This window comes from Echinops telfairi, unplaced genomic scaffold, assembly GCF_000313985.2.
Source record: "Echinops telfairi isolate 266 unplaced genomic scaffold, ASM31398v2 ScPeMD7_2291;HRSCAF=2852, whole genome shotgun sequence".
NCBI lineage: Eukaryota > Metazoa > Chordata > Mammalia > Afrosoricida > Tenrecidae > Echinops > Echinops telfairi.
In genome coordinates this window covers 8,733,786-8,755,372 of record NW_022106189.1, presented here as the reverse complement: position 1 = coordinate 8,755,372, position 21,587 = coordinate 8,733,786, and the positions used below count along the sequence as shown (strand labels likewise).

Genomic DNA, 21,587 nt, shown 5'->3' with positions numbered 1-21,587 from the left:
TGCGTCAGAAGACAGGGTTGTATCTTCTTTTTTTTGGGGGGGGGTTGTATCTTCTTATCATAGTTATTCAATCTCTTTGCTGAGAAAATCATTCAAGAAACTAAATTGTATGATGAAGAATAATCTATAGATTTGAATTATAGTGTTATTGAAGAATATTAAAGTATCATGGACTGCTAAAAGAATACACAAATGCATCTTGGAAGAAGTACAGCCAAGAATTCTCCTTAGAAGCCAGGACAGTGAGACTTCATCTCACATACTTTGGACTTGTTACTTTGGCCCTGGAAAAGGACATCGTGCTTAGTAGGGTAGAAGGGCAGTGAAAAACGTGCCCCAGTGACACAGCAGCTACAACGATGGACTTGAATACTGGCACTTAACAACAGAGTCACAGGTGCTATATACATATTGGTTCTGGAAAATCAGTGGTTTCAGACAAAGGGCTAACTGCAAGATTGGAGACTCAAACTCACCCATTTATAAGAAGATAAGAAAAGGGAACACACTTTATTTGTAGTTACTATGAAAGACAAGACAGGGAAAAAGTGGTGGGGCTTCACAGAGATGGAACCATGATAGATTAAGGACACAGTTGATTGTTGTTAGGTTGTATACCTAAAAAAGTTGATTTGGCAAAAGCTGTTTGATTGATATCATTACAGTGACAGAAAAAGAAAGAAAGGGAAAAAAGCAACTGCTGAGGCTGAATATACATATACCACCAAACCCATGAGGGATTTAGTGTCTTGGTTTGGAAATTTAAGTTCATGGTTTCACAAAATATCCCGTTAAACAGCCTAATAAATGTGTATTTTTTCTGTACTATCTTAGTTCAATGCATAGTGCCTGCTGTATTAAAACAGTTTGTAAGTCGCCATTTTAGGCACAGTAATTGGTCTCTATTGACCTGGAACAATAGGAGGAAGTTTTGAAGATGTGGCTAATTGTCTCCATGAACAACTGTCTTCCTTGCCATCAAACTAGAAAATCTGGAAGGTATCTGCATATCATCACTGGACATTTTAGTCAAAGATTTCATAGAAGAATCCTAATCAAAAGTGGAAAATTCAGAAAAGAATGTCAACTTCTCATATAACCTATAATTCTAGGAGTCATGAAGGTTAGATAAATCTCTGAAACTATTGCCCTGAGGTCATCTTTAAATCTTAAACCAAAAATATCCACTGACACATTCTTAATGTCAAACAATAGTTTAGCTAAACTAGCAAAAATGTCTGCCTGGGCATTTATGCTCTTTTAAGAATTATATCTATGGGATCAAATTGACAATGGCAACTGAAAAGGTTACACAAGAACTTAGGGGGCTATGACACGTTTTGGACAGAGTAGAACTGCACCATAGGTATTCTCAGAATATAAATCTTAATAGGCGCAAACAGCCTCATCCTTCTCCAGAGAAAAGGCTGGTGGGTTTGAACCACTTACCTTACTGTTAGGAACCAACACAACCCACTATACCTCATGGGCTCCTTGTCATGTAAAATGTAAATTACTTTATTTTGTGATGGAATGTTTCTAATCATCTCTGAAATTCCAAACCTCTTTGTACTAACATCTACTATGGTACTTAGCCAGAGTAACTGTCATACCACTAGACTCAGAATCAGAACAGACACTAATCCTCCCTGACTGAGGGCCACACTGCTGTAACAGCTCTGTAAATAGCCAGTGTTCCCTGATGAATGAGGGAGTGAAACAGCATGCTGAGGCATAGTCATCTGTTAGCCGTAGTGGCTTCTCTGATCTGGACTGCATGCTGCTGAGTATAGAATACACTTACCTATCACCAAAGGGAGCCAAAAAATAGGTGCCAACATAGTAAGGATCCCTGGAAGTATTGTGGGTTAGATGTTGATTGGCCTGCTAACCGTGAAAATGCTGTTCAAACCCACCAGCTGTTCAGCAGGAGAAAGAAGTGGTTGTCTGCTGCTATGACAATTTACAGACTCAGAAATCCTATATAGGGTCACTATGAGTCGGCACATCTGAAACCATCTGCAGAGCAGTGTATATATGTGAGTTAGTTAGGTTATTGTGCCAAGCTGGCTGATAAACACATGTGGGGTTAACTGAAGGGTGGAGGGATAAATGGCTCAGTGAGCCTCACCTTTCGAGTTCTCGGGTCTCTTGCTTTGTGATGGTTGGAGCAGGGTGTAGCTGCCTTAGCAGTTCCTGCTTCAGCTTGCAAAGCTCACTTCCTGCAAGACCTCCCCAAGGAGAAGCCACATGGACCCACCCTGATGCAGCCCTGGGTGCTAGAGCACCCGTGTAGAGACCTCGGCCACGCTGAGATGCTTCCACGCTCACTGACTCGGCTTTCCTCCTGCAGTTGGCATCATAGTGTGTGTTTTGTGAGATGGAGGGCTTTATGGATTGATGTTGAACATATGGGTTAATGGGTTAATGTTGGAGTTGTGGATGTGGGCAGCACTGGGTTGGGATGTTTTCTTGTTGTGCATTTAACCTTTATATAAAATTCTCTCTTATACATGAGTTTCTGTGGATTTGTTTCTCCAAAGTACCCAAACTAGCACATTGTGGTATCTTGGGAGTGGTGTACTGGAAAAACAAATCATAAGATGGAGAGTAGATGTTTGTGTGACCTCTCCCTCATGGGAGTTTTTCTTCTTTGTCTAGCCAGAGGTCAGATAAAGCCACACTGTTTACTCAGTGGTTTTCTGGGGGAAATATGGGAAGTAGGAAAATAGAAAGTGTATAAGCCCACTTATTACTTTCAGCCATTAAAATTTGATCTTTAGATGGGATGGGTTTAGGCCATGCATACAAAGAAAGCTATGCAAAAAAAGATATGCCCCACCCAGTGCTTTGGAGTACTCAGCAACCAATGGTCTTTGTCAGAAGCAGGAAAAACTCTGGAACCATGAAGAAAACTCATCTCTGGGACTGAATGCTAAAGAGAGCCTGAGAGCAGGATAAAATGCTTGCTAAGTGAAACCTGGATCTACTTGTTGAGTGGAAGTGGGAGAAATGCAGCAATAAAGAGACGGATTGAGTTTGGCCACTGACACCTGTGGACTTGGTTTATAGGAAAAAAAGAAGATGAGAGCGGGTTGACTGGTCTAAAGTTCATGACCTAGCACGAGGGGGCTAGGCTTGTTGAGTATTTGTGAGAGCCCATGGTCTAGAGGCAAGGCGATCAATGGGCACCCTGAGGAGGCTGAGTAAAGCAGCCCACATTGAGTTGACCAGAACCGGAGCAGCTGGAGAATTTTGAGCCTGTAAACTGGTGCACATTGTTCCTGACTTCATGGATGGCCTGTCCAGATTTGACTTTGCTTATGGATGTAAACTTCACAAGGTTCCAACTGGAATGAAGACTCTTCATGTCGAAAAATATGATTGTCTTCTCAGAGCACTGGGTTGATGTAAGTGGGCAGTACAGAACCTGGATATCCAAAATTGGGGGGATAAAGACATGAGGTAGTTGAAGTTTCATAGGTCGGGGAACATATCACAGGATTATAGGATTAAGGTGTAGGTGTTAATTGCAATTGTGAGGCTAAAGAATGATGTACAGGTGCCAGGTTGGCGAGGAGTGGATTGAGTTAGTTTATTGTGTCAACCTGGCCAATAAACACATGTGGGGTTAATTGAAGGGTGGAGGGATAAATGGCTCAGTGAACCTCACCTTTCTAGTTCTCAGGTCTCTTGCTTTGTGATAGTCGGACCAGGGTGCAGCTGCTTTAGCAGTTCCCTACTTCAGCTTGCAAGACTGACTTCCTGCAAGAACTCCCCAAGGAGAAGCCACATGGACCTACCCTGATGCAGCCCTGGGTGCTAGAGCACCCGTGTGGAGATCCCGGCCAGGCTGAGATGCTTACACGCTCACTGATTTGGCTTTCCTCCTGCAGTTGGCATCATAGTGTGTGTTTTGTGAGATGGAGGAGGACTTTGTGGATTGGTATTGGACATATGGATTAATGTTGGACTTGTGGGCTTGGGCAGCACTGGATGTTTTTTTGATGTGCACTTAACCTTTATATAAAACTCTCTTATACACGAGTTTCTGTGGATTTGTTTTTCTAAAGTACCCAGACTAATGCAATGTGTAACCACATTACAGGTAAACTCAGATGTTACGTTATAATTACTTTGAGACACAGCACAGAAAAGGAGGAGGAATTACTTCAGACTTAAAATATTAAGGCAAGAGATATACTTGAAGTAGTGGTTAACCAAATTTTAAATAAATATCTTCAAACAGGAGAAAAAAAGGGTAAAAATCAAATCAAAATGTAGAAGATACAAATATAAAGGATATACAACACGGCAGGAATAGCAACATCTCTGAGTAAGCACACAGGTAGACATACAAGCTAAATAAATGTGGGATGGTGAATGGGTGGTACAACACAAATATATACATATTTGGCAGAAGATACTTCTACACGTGTGTTTATACGTGCACTAAAAACATCCATGGATATAAAAGAGCCTAATGGGACCAAATTCTGAAAACACATAAGCAAACACCTTCCAGGAATGGCTTACTGGGCTTGTGACCCGTTAACCCAGGGGAAATTAAGTCAAATGGCATAACAGTGCACAAAGACAATGTTCTACAATGTTCTACATCCCATTTCCATAAGTAGTAATGAGGGGCTTAGAAATGCATAGAGGCAGTTCTACTCTGTCCAATAGAGCCACTGGGAGCTGGAATAGCAATGAGAATGAGGATATTAAAAACATACATAGAACAAATGTAAAAGATAATTTTACACATGATTATTAAAATTAAGGATAATTTGATATTTAAGTGCTCTGTCTAGGTCAGTAATAGATGTTATCAAGGAATGGGAATCAACAAGATCAACTCACAAATAGCATTAGTAACATACACTGTAGCTATTTTTTTAGTAACAATGCCCCATTAGGTGGGCTTCTCAACTTCATTAGAAAGAATTTCAGATTAATTTAATGATTTCCATCTCAGAATCTGATTTTAACTATGTAGTTTTTGTTTACGCTAAATCAATTTCATACTCTAGTGTCTCTCCTAAGTAGAGAGCAAAAAGGCAGAATTACTTACTTTCACAAGCTCCTGCTGAGGCCAAATCTGAATGGGTTCTACCTGTTGAGGAGTTTGAGTTTGAATACCATAGGTGTTGAGAAAAACTTGAAGCCTAAAGTATATAGGGGAAAAAAGAGGGAGACATTTGTAGCCCATGCATTATAGTTTAGAAAATATTATCTGATGAGATTAGTAAGAGTAAACTATGAACAACTTGGGGTTGACAGTTCATTAATGTCAGCAATGTGCCATCTGCATTGGAATCCAGAGGCCCTCTTGGATTCTCATAAAACATCACGTGTGCTGTTTGTGTGGGACGGGTGGTGGTGGTAGGAAAGAGACACACTAGTGTTGGGAACCCAAGTAATCTGTTGGCACGATTTTCTCCAAACTATATGCCAGGCAACACTGGCATTGGTCACAGACTTTAAAGTCACATCAACTAAAGTAAAATTAGTTAATAAAAGAAAGATGTGCTAGCTTTAAAATGGCAACCTTTGAATCTTGTCCTGGTGGAGCAGTAGTTGAAGTGCTTCACTGTTAACCCAAAGGGTGGTGGTTGAACTCACGAGCTGCTCTGCAGGTGCACAATGAGACAGTCTGTTTCCATAAAGGTTTCAGTCTTGGAAGCCTTATGAGACGGTTCTACTCTGTCCTATACTGTCCCTATAAGTTGAAATCGACTCGACAGTAGTGGGGTCGGCTTTGGTTTTGCCATACTCAATACTGTAAGCATAAATAAATCCCTTCCCCCAGCGCCCAAAGAACAAAATACCATATGAATTTCCTACCGTTGGCTTTCTGCTACAAGTGCTACATGAACTACCAAATCATTTTCCAGGGGCCCCTGTAATAAAAGAACAGGGGGGAGGCATTATAAAAGATCTGGTCATTGTGGTTACAATGAGAATCAAGGACAATATTAACCATCTCTAAGCAGTTCATTAAAATGATGGATATTAGCTGACTCTAAGCGGCCACTTTCTTTCCTTGCTTTTTGTTGCCTACTAATCAATTTGATGGTGTGGACAGAGTAATGGAACACCAAGGAATGGAAAGCCATAAATCTCACTGATAACAGAGGGGCTAACCTGTCAAACCTATGTTGAATGATGCATGAGAGCAGATTGGGGACTGAGAGTCATTTTCTATCATTTAACTCTGAAAGGAGGTGGAGGAACTAAAAATAAAAACCCAATTTATATATTCTCTGTAAAATAACCCCCCCACCCCATAAAATGAAAATCCTGTAAATTGAGATTGTTCACTTGACACCTTAATTACATATAAGACCTTTTTAACCAATTTTCCATGGCCACCTTATATATCATAATTCCTTCATTGAAACATATAGTTCCTGTGATGCAGTATAAATGAACCAGCTGACTATAGTCATTAATTACAAGCTGTTGGACTTAATAGTTCTAATCAAAGTAAGTGTTGAGTATTTGCTACTCCTTTTGTCTGGAAAACATTCACTATAACAAATATGATACATTATTGAATTACATCCAATTTGATCTTATAATTAATAAACCCATTAAGTAGACTGAAAATAATGATCAAAATAACTTATTCATAATAATGAATCTAAAATTCCCAATAGTATGCTATAAAATGTTTGATTTACCATGTCATTCCTTTCTATAGCATTCAATATGCCACCAGAATTTATGCATGATAAAAAGTAAGAAACACCAGAATACATGTATAAATATCATACAATCAAAGTTATGATACCCAGAGTCATCATGAAAATGCCTTTTTAGGCTGATATTTATTTGGTTTAAATGACTGAATAAGAAATCCATTGGAAAAACCACCCACAATAAATACACATTAGGAATATTAGAAATTCTATTTGTATTTAGTAAAGAGCTTGCAAATTAATGTTTCTCAAGGGGATGAAAAAAAGTAATTATTTAGTTTCTTCAATTTCTAACAACAACAAAAAAATAAGTCTTACTTTTCTCAGATGAAATGTTTACTTAGTCAAAAGGAGAAGTGACTTTAGGGTGGGTCATTATCTGCAATATTTACGACAATAATGAATTCTTAAATAAAAATGAAAATATCTTCTAGAATATGGATGATGGTTCATTAACAATAGACAAGACCATGCACAGATTGTGAATGGTAAGTTGATATCATCTTCTGAATCAATATACTTGTTTCTTTGATAATGCTGTTCCATTGTGGGACAGACACTCAGACTAAAACACACCATTATACCTGTTGCGTTAAATCGATCTGGTTAGGTGGCTGAAGAATTATTTCAATGCAAAAACTAAGCATTTCGGAATGTTCCCAATCACAAACTATCTACCTTAAGGAGCCTGGGCCTTCAGCTCAGATGTGATGGCCGAGATGTGATCTCTCACTTCATTCCTCACGCACAAAAATAATTCATCATGGCAATCACACCCCAACAACAATCTCCCTTTCACTCCCAGAGTTGGAAGCATCTTTTCTCTTTTTCTAAAACTAGTTTCTTCAAAAAGCACCAGCAGTATACCTTTGGAATAGTAATTAATACATTCTATTTTTGAACATTACAAAATCCTAGTGGTGTAGTGGGGTTTATATGTTGAACTGCTAACTGCAGGGTCAGCAGTTTGAATCTGCCAGCTTTTCCAAGAGAAAAAGAAAAGGCCTTTTGCCCATGCAAAGATTTTCAGCCTTGGAAATCTAAAGGGGCAGTTCTCCTCTGAGTTGGAATCAACTCTATGGCAATATGTTTGTTTGCTTTTTGTTATATTTTGAAGCCCATTTTTTCTCTAACATTATTGCAATATTTTTTGTCCACAAAGTGTGTATGATGAAACACACAACTTTCCTCTAGTTCCTAAATGCTTCCTCCTCCCCCATTATCATGATCCCAATTCTACCTCACAAATCTGGCTAGACCAGAGGATGTACACTGGTACAGAAACGAACTGGAAACACAGGGAATCCAGGGCAGATGATCTCTTCAGGACCAGTGGTGTGAGTGGTGATACAGGGAGGGAGTAGGGAGGGTGGGCTGGAAAGGGGTACCTGATTACAAGGATCTACATGTGACCTCCTCCCTGGGGGATGGACAACAGATAAGTGGGTGAAGGGAGACATCTACAGGGCAAGATATGACAAAATAATAATTTATAAATCATCAAGGGTTCGTGAGGGAGAGGGGAGCAGGAAGGGAGGGGGAAAAAGAGGAGCTCATGCTAGGGACTTAGGGGGAGAGCAAATGTTTTGAGAATGATGAGGGCAACGAATGTATAAATGTGCTTTACACAATTGGTGTATGTATGGATTGTGATAAGAGTTGTATGAGCCCTTAATAAAATGGTTATAAAAAAAGATAAATACAACTCATTTTTGTTTGTCCTTGAGGAATTAGGATTCTGCTCAAGAAATGGACTAGTTTGCACATATGTTTATTATCAGGTAAAGGTATTTCAACATTATCTTTCTTGGCCGCATAGATATACCTCATTTAAAAGTGGCTGCAAGGCATGTATTATGTTACATTGTTGTTAAGGACCCTGGAGTCCATTTTTGACTCACAGTGACCCGGTGCGGGCCAGTGGAATTGTCTCAAATGTCATCTGTAGGGAGGTCAATCGGCAGGTCTTCTTCCCTCAGAGCCACAGGGTGGGTTCCAACTGCTAACTGTCAGCTAGCAGCCACGTGTTAAAGACTGTATTCCCAGGGCTCCATTATGTAGACTTGTTAATTGTGATGGTCTTTAGGTGATTTTCAATTTTCTACTTCCTCAGGGATTTTAGGAGAGAACAAAGTGTTTATCACTGTATTTAACACATAACAATACACAACAAAGGGCAATGGTATTTGCTTTGACTGGACTTACTGTTATTTTCATACCTATTTGAGTAGAGTTGTTTCTCTTTTCTTGTTGAGATCTGTTGTGTATCTATGTCACCCTAGATCTCATTGACTTCCAGTATTTTAAGACATTAAGACCAAACCTGTTGCTATCAAGTTGATTCATATATTAACTCATTTTTATAAGCAGTAGAAATCTAAACATCTTTAAAAATAAATTTTCATTTGACGTACTACCTTTCTGACCTATTAACTAATTTTCTCTTCTTTCATTTCTGATAGACTATAGCCATTTTCTTATCTTCCTTGCCTTTATAATACCATATGCGGCCCTTTAAACTGCTTTGCCTTTAGAAATGGAGAATCCTCATGTGAATCCTTGCTTCTTCTCTCTCGCTTTCACAAATCTCATTCACTCTGGTAACAAGTTATAACACAGCCTAACAGGTACATTTTCTTCTTCCTTGGTATCTTGTTTTTTTCCGCTTGCTCCTGTGGTTATTTGGAGTGCTGATTCAGAAAATTGCATTGGATAGACCACACCAGCTCTGGTTTCTTAGATATAATGTTAAACAATATTTTAATCTATGAAATTATACTAATTTATTAATTTGTTATCCTAGTTTTAAATATGTTAAGAATTCTGATCCACGCATATTAGTATAAAGCGCAAAAAAAAAAGGTTTGAAATATTTTACAAATAACGAGGTATTAAGGGACTTCCAAGGGAAGTTGTCTATTTCATTTTATTTTTTTCCCAAGGGAAGTTGTTTATAGCCCATGGTAGCTGGTTATGCATTGAGCTGCTACTCATAAGGTCAGTGGTTCAAACCCAGCAGGTACTGTGTAGCCTTTATAAGATTTAAAGGTCTAGAAACCCAAGGGGTTTCTTTCGCACAGGGTTACTATGAATTAGAATTTATTAGACAGCAGTAGGTTTTGATTTTTGGTATGGAGGCTGTGCAATACAAAAACAGCTTTCATAGTATTCATTTTTCCTGCTAAGCAAGCATCTAGCAACTTGCTCTGCATTAGTGCACCCAGTGGTGTCGCCTGTGAAGGTTATCTCTGGTCACAGGGAATATTTTTGTGAAAGCAGTTTCGCTCTAACCATGTTTTTTGTGATGGCCAATTTAAAAGAATAGCATGCAGCTGTAAAAGTTTGTTTCCTGCTCAGGAAAAAGCCACAGAAACAATTGTTAATGGGAACCTAATTTCCTGGGTAAACGTTTCACCAAAAACATAAAATGAAAAAATAATCAAAAGAAAGAAAAACCAACAGTAGGATTAGATTTGGGGAGGAGGGTAGTGGGAAGAGTTTGGTTATTCTCTGTGATGGTGGCACAGAAAGTCAAGTAGATATATTATTCAAGCACTATGTCATGTGCTCCACTTAAAAGATGAGGAAGGTGAGGTGAAGAGGTAAAATAATTTGTAAAGGTAACATCTATTGTAAGGAAGAACTTAAATATGACTTCAAATATATCTAATATCCATATGGTAGAGGTCATAGAATATATTTCAGATTATGTGCTGCTTGCTTTTGTCGTTGAAGGAACATTTTACATTTGGGAAACAGGAGGTATAAAAGTCACTTTAGATCGAGTTTTACATGCTTCCAAGTCTTTACAACAATGAGTTTTTTTTCATTTTTAAAAAATGTGCTTTAAAAAATATAGTCAATTAAAGTAAAAAATTACCTTTCCTTTAAAATTAACTATATGGCATATAAAGTTTATCATTCTTATTTTTACCACCTTTTATTAAGCTTGGGTCTACGTAGTTTTGATTTTAATATGTCCTATGCTGTATAAAATAATCTGCAATTGCTGACTATGACAAATCTTTTACTGAAAGATGAGTAAGGCAGGGAGGAAAAAGAAAAGAAAAAAAGGAGTCAACAAATAAAAAGAGGAAACTTCATCTAAGGCTGCTTTTGCCTCCAGGGCAGTATACTGGACATATTCTTTGCTTCTGCTGTTGGGTTTATAGAACTCTCCCGTATGCTCATTGGCCATCATCAGTAGGTCCTGCCAACCTGCAGCATTTTTCACTATATTCATTTTTCAGTAAAACCTTATTAGCTGAAGAAATCAGGCAGATGCTTTATATGTCTCAATTCCAACTGGAGATACTATCCTTGAAGGATCACTTCTATAGGATCCAAGGAAGGCTATGAACACAGTCAGGTCAAGATTGGGACACTCTGGCATCTTGTTCTGACATTTCCAACCAAGCCAAAGAAGAAACATGAAGAAAATTAATATGAAAGCAAGGGGAGAATTATGTAGAAATATCTGAGGAATACCATCAAGCATGGTTAAAAAGCTAAACTTAGCTCCAGAGTAGAGCTGGCCAGGGAGAAAATGGCCCTTAAGGATCCTGGCATTTATATATTGAGTTAGTGGTTATCTAAGCTTCCGATTTAAGGGGAAAGCAAATGAATTTTAGAAAGTATTCCCAAACATCAGACACAGTTTCAAATGCCCAAATGAATAAATCAAGCAGTGCTTTTTCATAGCAGTTCTGTCAATGACTGGAATTATCTTGGAGAACATGACATTCTTTGAACAATGAATTGATTTATAAAACTGGTTTCATTCTTTTCTAAACATTTGCCTTTACTGGATGCTTTCCTCTTTTCATCTTAAAGAAATGACAGTGCTAAAGGCCTAGCCTACTTCCCAGAAACCATGCCACACTGACTACATAGGCCCAGGTAGAGAGACCCTGACCTATGGTTACTTACACAGCTTTAATTATAACCAAAGGGATGAGTAAACAATGAGACACTAGTAGACACATAACCAAAAAGATCAATATCAGGAGAGATCAGTAAAATGAGGGTGAGATGGGAGCGGCAGAAGCAATGGGGAATGTACAAATTCTGGAAATCTAGTTATTCCATTCTCAGGGTTTCTGTGCATTTCAAAAGGTCCTGATGGCCTAGTGGATTATGTGTTGGCTGGTAACCACAAGGTCAGCAGTTCAAAAACACCAGACTCTCCGAGGGAGAAAGATAAGGCCATCTACTCCGATAAAAAGTTAAAGTGTAAACAGTCTCGGAAAAGCCTTTCCTATAGGGTCACTATGAGTTGGAACTGACTCACAATGGCTGCGAGTTTGAATTTTTTATAGTGAGTTACAGCTAAACACAGGCTTTTAGTGGTTAATAAAAACCTCATTAGTTCCATGTATGGAAAAGGGCAACAACAGTTAACCAATTTATTTTGGGCCTTCTCTTTTGGGTGCTTGTACTGACGAGGTTGGTTAGTTCCCTGACAGCAAAGTAGAAAATGTCCCAGACTGAAGGGGTTATTTTATCATATTGGTAGGTGTCAGGCATCAAAGAACAAAAAATCATATCATAGTTAATGAGGGGGTGAGTGTGGAGAGGAGACCCAAAGCCCATGTGTAGGCCACTGGGCATCCCCTTACAGAAGGGTCTAGGGGAGGAGACAAGCCAGTCAGTGTGCGATGTAGCAAAAATAAAACATACAATTTTCCTCTAGTTCCTAAATGCTTCCTCCTCCCCCACTATCATGATCCCAATTCTACTTTACAAATCTGGCTAGACCAGAGGATGTACACTGGTACAGAAACGAACTGGAAACACAGGGAATCCAGGGCGGATGGTCCCTTCAGGACCAGTGGTGTGAGTGGCGATACTGGGAGGGAGTAGGGTGGGGGGGCTGGAAAGGGGAAACTGATTACAAGGATCTACATGTGACCTCTTCCCTGGGGGACGGACAACTGAAGAGTGGGTGAGGGGAAACATCGGACAGGGCAAGATATGACAAAATAATAATTTATAAATTATCAAGGGTGCATGAGGGAGGAAGGAGCAAGAAGGTAGGGGAAAAGGAGGAGCTGATGCCAGGGGATTAGGTGGAGAGCAAAGGTTTTGAGAATGATGAGGGCAATGAATGTACAAATGTGCTTTACACAATTGATGTATGTATGGATTGTGATAAGAGTTGTACGAGTCCCTAATAAAATGATTAAAAAAAAAAGAACAAATTGTGATTGCACAAATCTTTTTAAAGGCAATTTAACCATGTGTGTGTGTGGGGGGGGGGATCCTCTAAAACGGATGTGGTAATGATTGTACGGTTCTCCATAATATGATTGAACAATTAAACTATTATATTGTATGATATGCAAATTACATGCCAATAAAACTATTGGGGGAAAAGTTACTCTTTAAGAAGAAATTACAGCTAATTATTACTCAAAGAAGGACTTAATAAGATGAATCATCCACTTAAAAAACAGTTTAAGTGGGAATAAGGTGGGTTAGACTTTGTATTTCTTGCTTCCTTACTATAAAAATAATTATTTAGCCTAGAAATAAGTCAGTGGACAATGATTAAAGGACTTAGAAAGCTAGACAAAAGAGACAGTGGACTGTCGAGGAACCTCAGGACTTGAGAAATGGAAAGGGATCGTTCTTGAGATTTTAAACATGCTAGACAGAACATGGGGAAAGCTTGCACCACAAAACAACCAACAGACAAGAAAATAAGCAAATACAAAACCCAGAAAAGGCTGCACTCTGGTCCCAGGATGGGAATAAGGAAACCCAATGCAGACATCTAGCTTGAAATTTTAATGCCTCTTGGCTAGTCTGACCTTGGAGCAGTGTCAGAGACTATTTGGGATGATATACACTGCAATCATTACAGTGGTAGCTCTTAAAAAAAAAACCCAAAATCAATGAAATTGTCAAATTTCCAACAAGACTTAAAAAAATAATAAGAGAAAATATATAGAAACATCAGAAATTAAATAAAGATGTTCACAGAAATATATCCATCCATAACAGTAAGAATAAAGAAAGTCAATGAACAAGCTAATATATGTACATTTTTTTATTTAGAAGAAATGAAGCAAGGTCTTAAAAGTTATAAACTGAACAGTCCTAAAAGAATTAAAAAAGGATCTATAACTAAAATCTACAAGAAAAATCTCCATGTCTAGATGGTTTTACTGAAGAATTTTACCAAACATGTAAAGAAGAATTAGTACAGATGCCAATTTTGCATAATTTATTCCACAAAATAGGAGAGACAAGAACACTACTAACTTAATATGCCACTATTACCTTGAAGCACAAACCAGATCAAAGCAAAAATACTGATAGAATTTTCAACAAAGTACTAGCAAAATAGATTTACCAATTTACACTATAACTAAGCAGGATTTGTTTAAGGTATTAAAGGCTGACTTAACATCTGAAAATTAATAAATTCAAACTACCATATCAACAGGCTAATAATGAGTCACATTCAACTTGATGGCAATGAGCTTTTAAAACTGAAAATAAAACAAAACAAAGACAATAACATAACAATAGAAAACAAAACCAAAGGCAAACTCACTGCCATCCAGTCAATTCTGACTCACAGTGACCCTACAGCTCAGAGTTGAAATGTCCCTTCAGGTTTCCAAGGCTGTATGTAAATCATTACGGGAGCAGAAAGCCTCATCTTTCTCCTTCAGAGTGGCTGGTGGGTTCAAACTGCTGATCTCAGTTAGCAGACCAGCATGTAAGCCACTATGTTACCAGGGTTCCTCTGGCAATAGTAAGGGGTATCCCCCGAAAACTGGAAAAAAGCGCTGCTGGGTGGGAGCTTTGGTAGGAGGCATTTTTCCCACTAGGCAAGCATCTAGCAACTGGCTCTCAGTTAGTGCACCTGGTGGTGTTACCTGGGAATGTTTTCTCTGGTCACTGAATTTTTTTCGTTTGAACCTCATTTTTTGTGATGACTGATTTAAAAGAATAGTGTGCAGCTGTGAAATTTTGTTTCATTCTTGGGGAAAAATGTCACAGAAACTATGGTGATGTTGAACACAGCTTACAAGGACAGCGCTTTGGGAAAAACTCAAGTGTATGAGTGGTTTTCTCATTTCAAAAAGGTGAAATGCTGATTGATGACAAAGCTCTTTCTGGATGTCATCAACTTCCCAAACAGACAAAAATGTTGACTTGTAGTGCATTTGATGTTCTCCAGGTCAGATTGTTAATCAGCTTTCTATTTAGAAGTTCTGAGTAGACTGCTTAACAGTGTGCAACATAAAAAGCCTGATCTGTGGCCACAGAGAAGACTGGTTTTACCACCGTGACAATGCACTTGCTCATGCAGCCATCCTAGTGTGCCAGTTTTTAACGAAGAACAGCATGCCTCTCTTGCCCTATGCACCTTACTTAGTGTCCACAAATGAAGAGAAACATGAAAGGACAGTGATTTTATGACACAGAAGAATTGAAGAATAAAATGAGGGAGGTAGTTAACCACCCAAACAGATGAATTTGAAATATGTTTCCAAGAACAGAATCACAGATTTGACAAACGTATTAAGTGTAAGGGAGAGTACTTTGAAGGTGAGAAGTTTGTTTTGGGGGGGAAAAATGTAAATATATAGCGCTGAAAAAAATTCTGTTTTTTGAGGGGGTAACACCTCGTAGTTAGAGAAAGATACTTGATGAATTTCAACAGCCACTCATGATTTAAACAAACCTTTCTGTACATTAGAAATAGAGAGGTACTCATTTAACCTCATAGACAAGAAGCCTATAGCTAACCATCATAATTAATGGTGAAAGATCAAATGTTTTCAGACTCATAACAACCCTATGAAAAACAGAAATAAATGCTGTCAATCTCACATGAGACCTTTGTTGCAGCCCTTGTGCCAGGACATCTCATTGAAGGTCCTCCTCTCTGACCCTCTGCTTTACCAAGCATGGTGTCCATCTCTAGGGACTGGTCCCATTTGAGAACATGTGCAAAGATATTGAGATAAAGTTGTTACTCTATTTCGAAGCAGCATTCTGGTTTTACTTCTTCCAAGACAGATTTAATTGTTCTTCTAGAAGTCCATGGTTTATTTAATATTCTTCACCAGCACCATAATTCAAAGGCATCATTTCTTTTTTGGTTTGTCCACCTTTAGCAATGCCTATGAGATAGTTGAAAATAGCCTGGGTTGGCTCAGGTGCACCTTAGTCTTCAAAGTGACATCTTTGCTTTTTTGTTTTTTTAACACTTTAAAGAGATTGTTTGCAGCAGATTTCTCCAAAGCAATATGTATTTGATGTCTTGACTGCTGCTTCCATAAATATTGTTTGTGGATCTAAGAAAACAATCACCAAGTCATTCTTCCTAGTCTGTCTTGGTCTGGAAACTCTGGTGAAAAGTGTCCACCCTGGGTGACCCTGCTGGTATTTGAAATACTAGTGGCATGGCTTCCCATAGGCAGCAGCAACACAGAAGCCAAAATAGTACAACAAATTAACAGACAGGCAGTAACCCTTTAAAATAGACAGGGCACAGGTAAGCGCATCTGATCTCATCACTCTTATTCAGAATTTACTGGAAATTCTAGCCACTTTGCCTTATTTCTTAGGCAAGAAAATGAAATAAAAGGCATGCTAGATATCCCAGATGTCTATATTCATCACAGGTGGAAGAGTACTTAACTTTTCATAAAATGCATTTGCTAGAAGTATTGTTAAGAACATTAACAGTTCTCAGCTTAGTCTGCAATGCTTTGGGCTATGTGTTAGCAACCTATACCTGCTAAAGGTGCAGACAGTTCTATCACTCTGGCATGTTCCCTGTTTCTGGAGACTTTCTTCATGTTAATGTAATTGTAAATTCTTTTACAATACTTTTGTAAAAGAAAACATTAACTCCATGGGTCTGTGTTGCTCAAATCTTGCACACGCCTTACAAAATCCCTAGACTGCATTTTGGCTGATTCATGGTAATTAATTCCTGGAATGATCTATATGATAATAGTATTAGTGCATGAATGAAGCCTTGTATAATTCTGTACCAGCTTGTCCAGATAATTACAGTGATTAATGGGAAATATTTGCCTTTTCTCTGGGGATCTGTTGTGGGAATAACTGGAGTCAATCATGTGTATGTTACATGCCAATATGGCTGACCCCTGACAAAAACTATAATATCCAAATCAGAGGATGCTTTTGTGATTTTCTCATGTTGTTGCACAATGTTGCTAAGAAGATTAAGTACATTCCATGCAGAAGGGACACTTGGAAACTTCTGCCTGCTTTCCTCCATACTTCACCTCATGTCTTTCCCCTTTTTTCTATAACTTTCTGCTCTAATACACCATAAGCACAGCAAATTCTGAGTCCTGAGAATCTTCTAGCAAATACTTGAAGCTGAGGTTAGAAATTGGGACGTCAATAAACCCACTCCCATGAGGGAAGGGATCTCTCTCATTTTCAGGAATTATGTGGACTTCATGACACTCTATTTGCAATATTTGGGAAGGTTTAAAGTATGCAGTCAATCTATATTGATAAATTTATTACAAATCTGACTTATTCAACCATGACTTGGTGGCCACTGAAAACAATAACATCACAATGGACAGAGGAAAATTTGAGTTGCCAAGGATTTAATTTTACTTGGATCTGCAATGCTCATGGAAGCAGAAGTCAAAAAACCAAAGACATCTTGCACTGGGAAAATCTGCTACACAAAACCTCTTTAAAATGTTAAAGAACAAAGATGTTACTTAAGAACTAGGTGGTGCACTTGGCCCATGCCATGGTATTTTTCCATGGTCTTATATGCATGTGACAATGAATAAAGAATACTGAAGAACTGATGCATTTGAATTATGGCGTTCATGAAGAATAATGAAAGTACCATAAACTACCAGAAGAACAAATAAATCTGGCTAGGAGGAAGTACGGCTCCTTAGAAGTGAAGATGGTGAGAATACGGTTCATGTACGTTTGATATGTTATCAGGAGGGACCAGTACCTGAAGAAGGACTTAATGACTAGTAAACTAGAAGGTATATAAAACGAGTGTTGGTAAACAAAAACAATCATACAAACAAAAAGCAGTGTTGGGGACACGTCTGACCTCCTCTGGCTCCCAAGCATGATGGCCACAAAGCAGAGAGATGTCAGACATGCTTTTACCCTCCATCCCTTTTAACTCAATTCTAACATGAAATGTCTCTCCCATAACACTCCACTACTGTGGCTGAGTTTGATAACTCATTGAAATGGCCACACAGAATTCATAAGTGTTTGTCATGATCATGGGGTTTCTTTGGGAAATTAACAAATTACAATTCAAGTGAGAAATGCACAGGATACAGTTTTTCAGTAATGACAATTTCTTCTCTGTTATGTCCACAGGCAGACCTCTCTCTTGCCCTCAGCCTTGTGGCCTGTCCTCTTTCTTCCCTGCTTATGTTAGAAAGCTCTTTTAAGGCTGCCAGTGAATGCCCAAAGAGCATTCAAGTCTGCTGTAAGCATCAACTAATAGTACTCAGCTACAGTTCCTTGGGCAGGGAAAAGTAGCACCCAATTAAGTGCTCAAAGGGACCTCACTTCACAAGTCAGCCTTCTACTAAAAGCAACTCAGCTTTACTTGCTTTGAGGGCTAGAAAGCTAAATGCTCTTGTCTCATCTTCTGGATCCTGGTTCTGTTGTTATTGATCCTCTGGTGTCAAAACGGTCTGGATCAAAGTTCAGAGCACAGCGATAGTGACATCCAAAGAACTCTCTCCCTCCTGGCTCTTCTCCCCTCTTGCTCCTGAGATAGCTCCTGGCCAGTACGATGGCAATCATAATGAACTCTGAACTCTGTCAGCAACCACTCATAGTTGAATCATATAATTCTATTAGTATCTTCCTCCACTTCACCCACACCCATCAGGAAAAAGTCATTTGGTGGGAGTAACAAAGACTAATTATACCTAGAAAAGCCACATAAACAATTCACTGCACTGCAGATAGTCATCAAAAAGAGTTAGACTCTTGATAAGATGGACTAACAAAAACCTCCAACAATGGACTTTTCAAACATAACGATGATGGCACAGAAATAGGCAGTATTTCATTCTTTTGTACAGAGGGTCACTATGAGTAGGAGCCAACTTGACTGTACCTAATGACAACATGCAAATAAATGTCCTGGTGTTCCCCAGATAGACTGGATGGTTAGTTACTCATGCTTGTTATTAATGTTACTAATAAGGTATGTGGCACCCTGGTGGGAGGTAGTACCATGCAAATAAGATGTACACAACCCTAACAAAAGGATTAGCCAGTTTCATCATCCTGGTAGACTTAAAAGGAAGTTAATTTTAGAGCAGAAAAGGGACGTAACTATCATCAAGATGATTTTGGATCATAGTGGATCTTTTGCATCTGGATTTCTTAGACTGAAAACCTCTCAGACCCTGGAGACACAGAGAGACAAAAAGCTGTTAATACTGGAGATGGCATATGAAGTCAAGAAGCAGTGGCAGAGAAATGGTGGCAGCAAAACAGGAACCGATGAGAGACGGCAGAGTAGACTTCCCTCCCTACAGAGCAACGTGTCTACAGTGGGCATGTTGACCCATGGGATGAGAGACCAGAGAGCCTGGTGGCAGGAGGCTTCCAGGTAGAGCAGAGTGCCTTAAGGTGATTGATTGTTGGCAGAGCTAAAGAGCTTTGTAATACTTGAATGAGTAGGACAAAGGCCAGGCCTGAGTGAGGCCAAAAGTTGAGGTGATCTCAATGAGCTTGCTCTGAGGATGCCTAAAGGAATGTGTCTGTTCTCAGGAGCTGCGAGGAGGCCTGCTTGGCTGAGAGGAGCTGCAAGCTGCCCTGTACTAAAGGCCCACCTACATACTTCCTAAGCCAGACATGTCGTTGGTTGATCCTGATCCTGAATTGTAACCTGGTACACCTCCATACTAAACCCCATAATTATGAGTCTTTACTGTGGATTCTGTGGGGTCAGCACAATGTATTATTGAATCCAATTGAAAAGTATTCGCATGTTATTAGAGAGGAGGCTGATAGTAAGAATTGGCAAACAAAAGACTGCAAGGTGGAGGTGTGTTTTGCCTCTACCTCATAGGATTCAACTTTGAGCTGATGGTGATCATGACACTCTCTCCCTCTTGTGAAGTTAGAGGAGTCGGAAACCTCTGTGCCACCATTTTTATGACATGTATAACATGTACACTTGCATTGTACTTAAGGGAGATCTAACATGGAAACCAAATCCCTACCTTGGAGAAGCAACTAGGCTAGTGAAAAATTTCTGTCACATATTAACATAGGGAATTTATGTTCTTGAGAAAAAACAAAGATTTACAAGGTCCTCAAATTACTCTTATCTATAAGCCACTCAGAATAAAATGATTCAAGGAAGATTTTCAAAACAAGTATTGATATCTATGAAGTTTTAAGAAAATTCAAAACTGCACTGTTGAGAAAGAGGCCAGGGAAATTGTGCTGAGGGATTTTTTCCCCCCGATCATGACAACACACCTGCTCACACTTCCAGGGTAACAAGATTTTGTTGGGAAGCCTTACCCACTTTACCCTATAGACAAGATCTTGCCCCTTAATAGTTCATTTTGTTCTCCAAACTGAAGGAATGCAATTTGAGTTCTCTCTCACTGTCATTGAGTCAATTCTATCTCTTAGCAACCCTATAGAGCACAGGAGAACTGCCCCTGTGGGTTTCCAAGGCTCTAATGGGAGTAAAAGGCCTCAACTTTGTTCCACGGAGCTGCTGGTAGTTTTGAACTGCTGACCTTGTGGTTAGCAGCCCAATGCATAACACACTATACCACAAGGATTTCCTCAGGATGCCCAAACTTCTGTTTTGACATGGAGTAAATTCAAGGTAAAAAATTCTTTGAAGAAGGGTTAGAGAGACTGAAACACCACCTTCAAAAGTATACAGACACAGATGTAGGATATGTCAAGAAACAATAGCTTCACATTTGACATCTTAGAAAAGTTTACTTAATTCAAAAAATTAGTAATTTAAAAAATTATTTTAATAAATCATTTCATTGAGGGCTCTTACAGCTCTTATATAATCCATGCATCAATTGTATCAAGCACATTTGTACATATTTTGCCATCATCATTTCCAAAACATTTGCTTTCTACTTGAGCCCTTGCTATCAACTCCTCTTTTTTTCCCCTCCCTCCCCGGCCCTCCTACCTGCTGTCCACTGTCTCCCTTCACCCACATTTCTGTTGTTTGTCCCCTGTGGGGGGTGAGAGGTGGGGGTGGTACATGAATCAATGGGTTCAGTTCCCCCTTTCTCCCTCTAATATCTTTGCTTAATAAAGTTTTTTTTAATAGCAATACTTTACTTACCCTTGTAACTATATGCACATGTGTATGTAAACATATACATACATTATACTCATTTGCATATATTAAAAATACATCTATATTTACCCACTTTTAAAATGTTTTCTATTGTGTATTAGGTGGGGGCTTATATTTCAGATCATCATCATTTTTTAATTCAGCAACTTATCAACCTTCCCTTTGTAAAACATAAAAGGAACTATCAATTTTCTGAGCATTTCTTTTGTTTTTGGTTTTTTTTTTTAGATTTTTGCAGATGTTTATTCTTTTTTTAAAATCATTTTATTAGGGGCTCATACAACTCTTATCACAATCCATAAACACATCAATTGTGTAAAGCACATTTCTACATTCATTGCCCTCATCATTCTGAAAACATTTCTTCTCCACTTAAACCACCCCCGCATTAGGTCCTCATTTTTCCCCTCCCTCCCCGCTCAACCCTCCCTCATGAGCCCTTGATAGTTTATAAATTGGTATTTTGTCATATCTTGTCCTGTCCGATGTCTCCCTTCACTCACTTTTCTGTTGTC

At 38.8% G+C, this 21,587-nt stretch overlaps 1 protein-coding gene across 5 annotated transcripts in view; it reads right to left on the bottom strand.

Moving 5' to 3' along the window:
• The window catches only part of PHKB (phosphorylase kinase regulatory subunit beta), a 230,101-nt gene that overhangs the window by 62,411 nt on the left and 146,103 nt on the right, over window positions 1-21,587 (bottom strand). For all 5 annotated transcript variants that reach the window (XM_045293618.1, XM_004704694.3, XM_004704693.3 and 2 more), the window contains 2 exons: window positions 5,848-5,903; window positions 5,075-5,168 (listed from right to left, as the gene is read on the bottom strand). In XM_045293618.1, coding sequence (XP_045149553.1) covers window positions 5,075-5,168; window positions 5,848-5,903 — 150 coding nt within the window. The remainder of the gene's footprint in view (window positions 1-5,074; window positions 5,169-5,847; window positions 5,904-21,587) is intronic.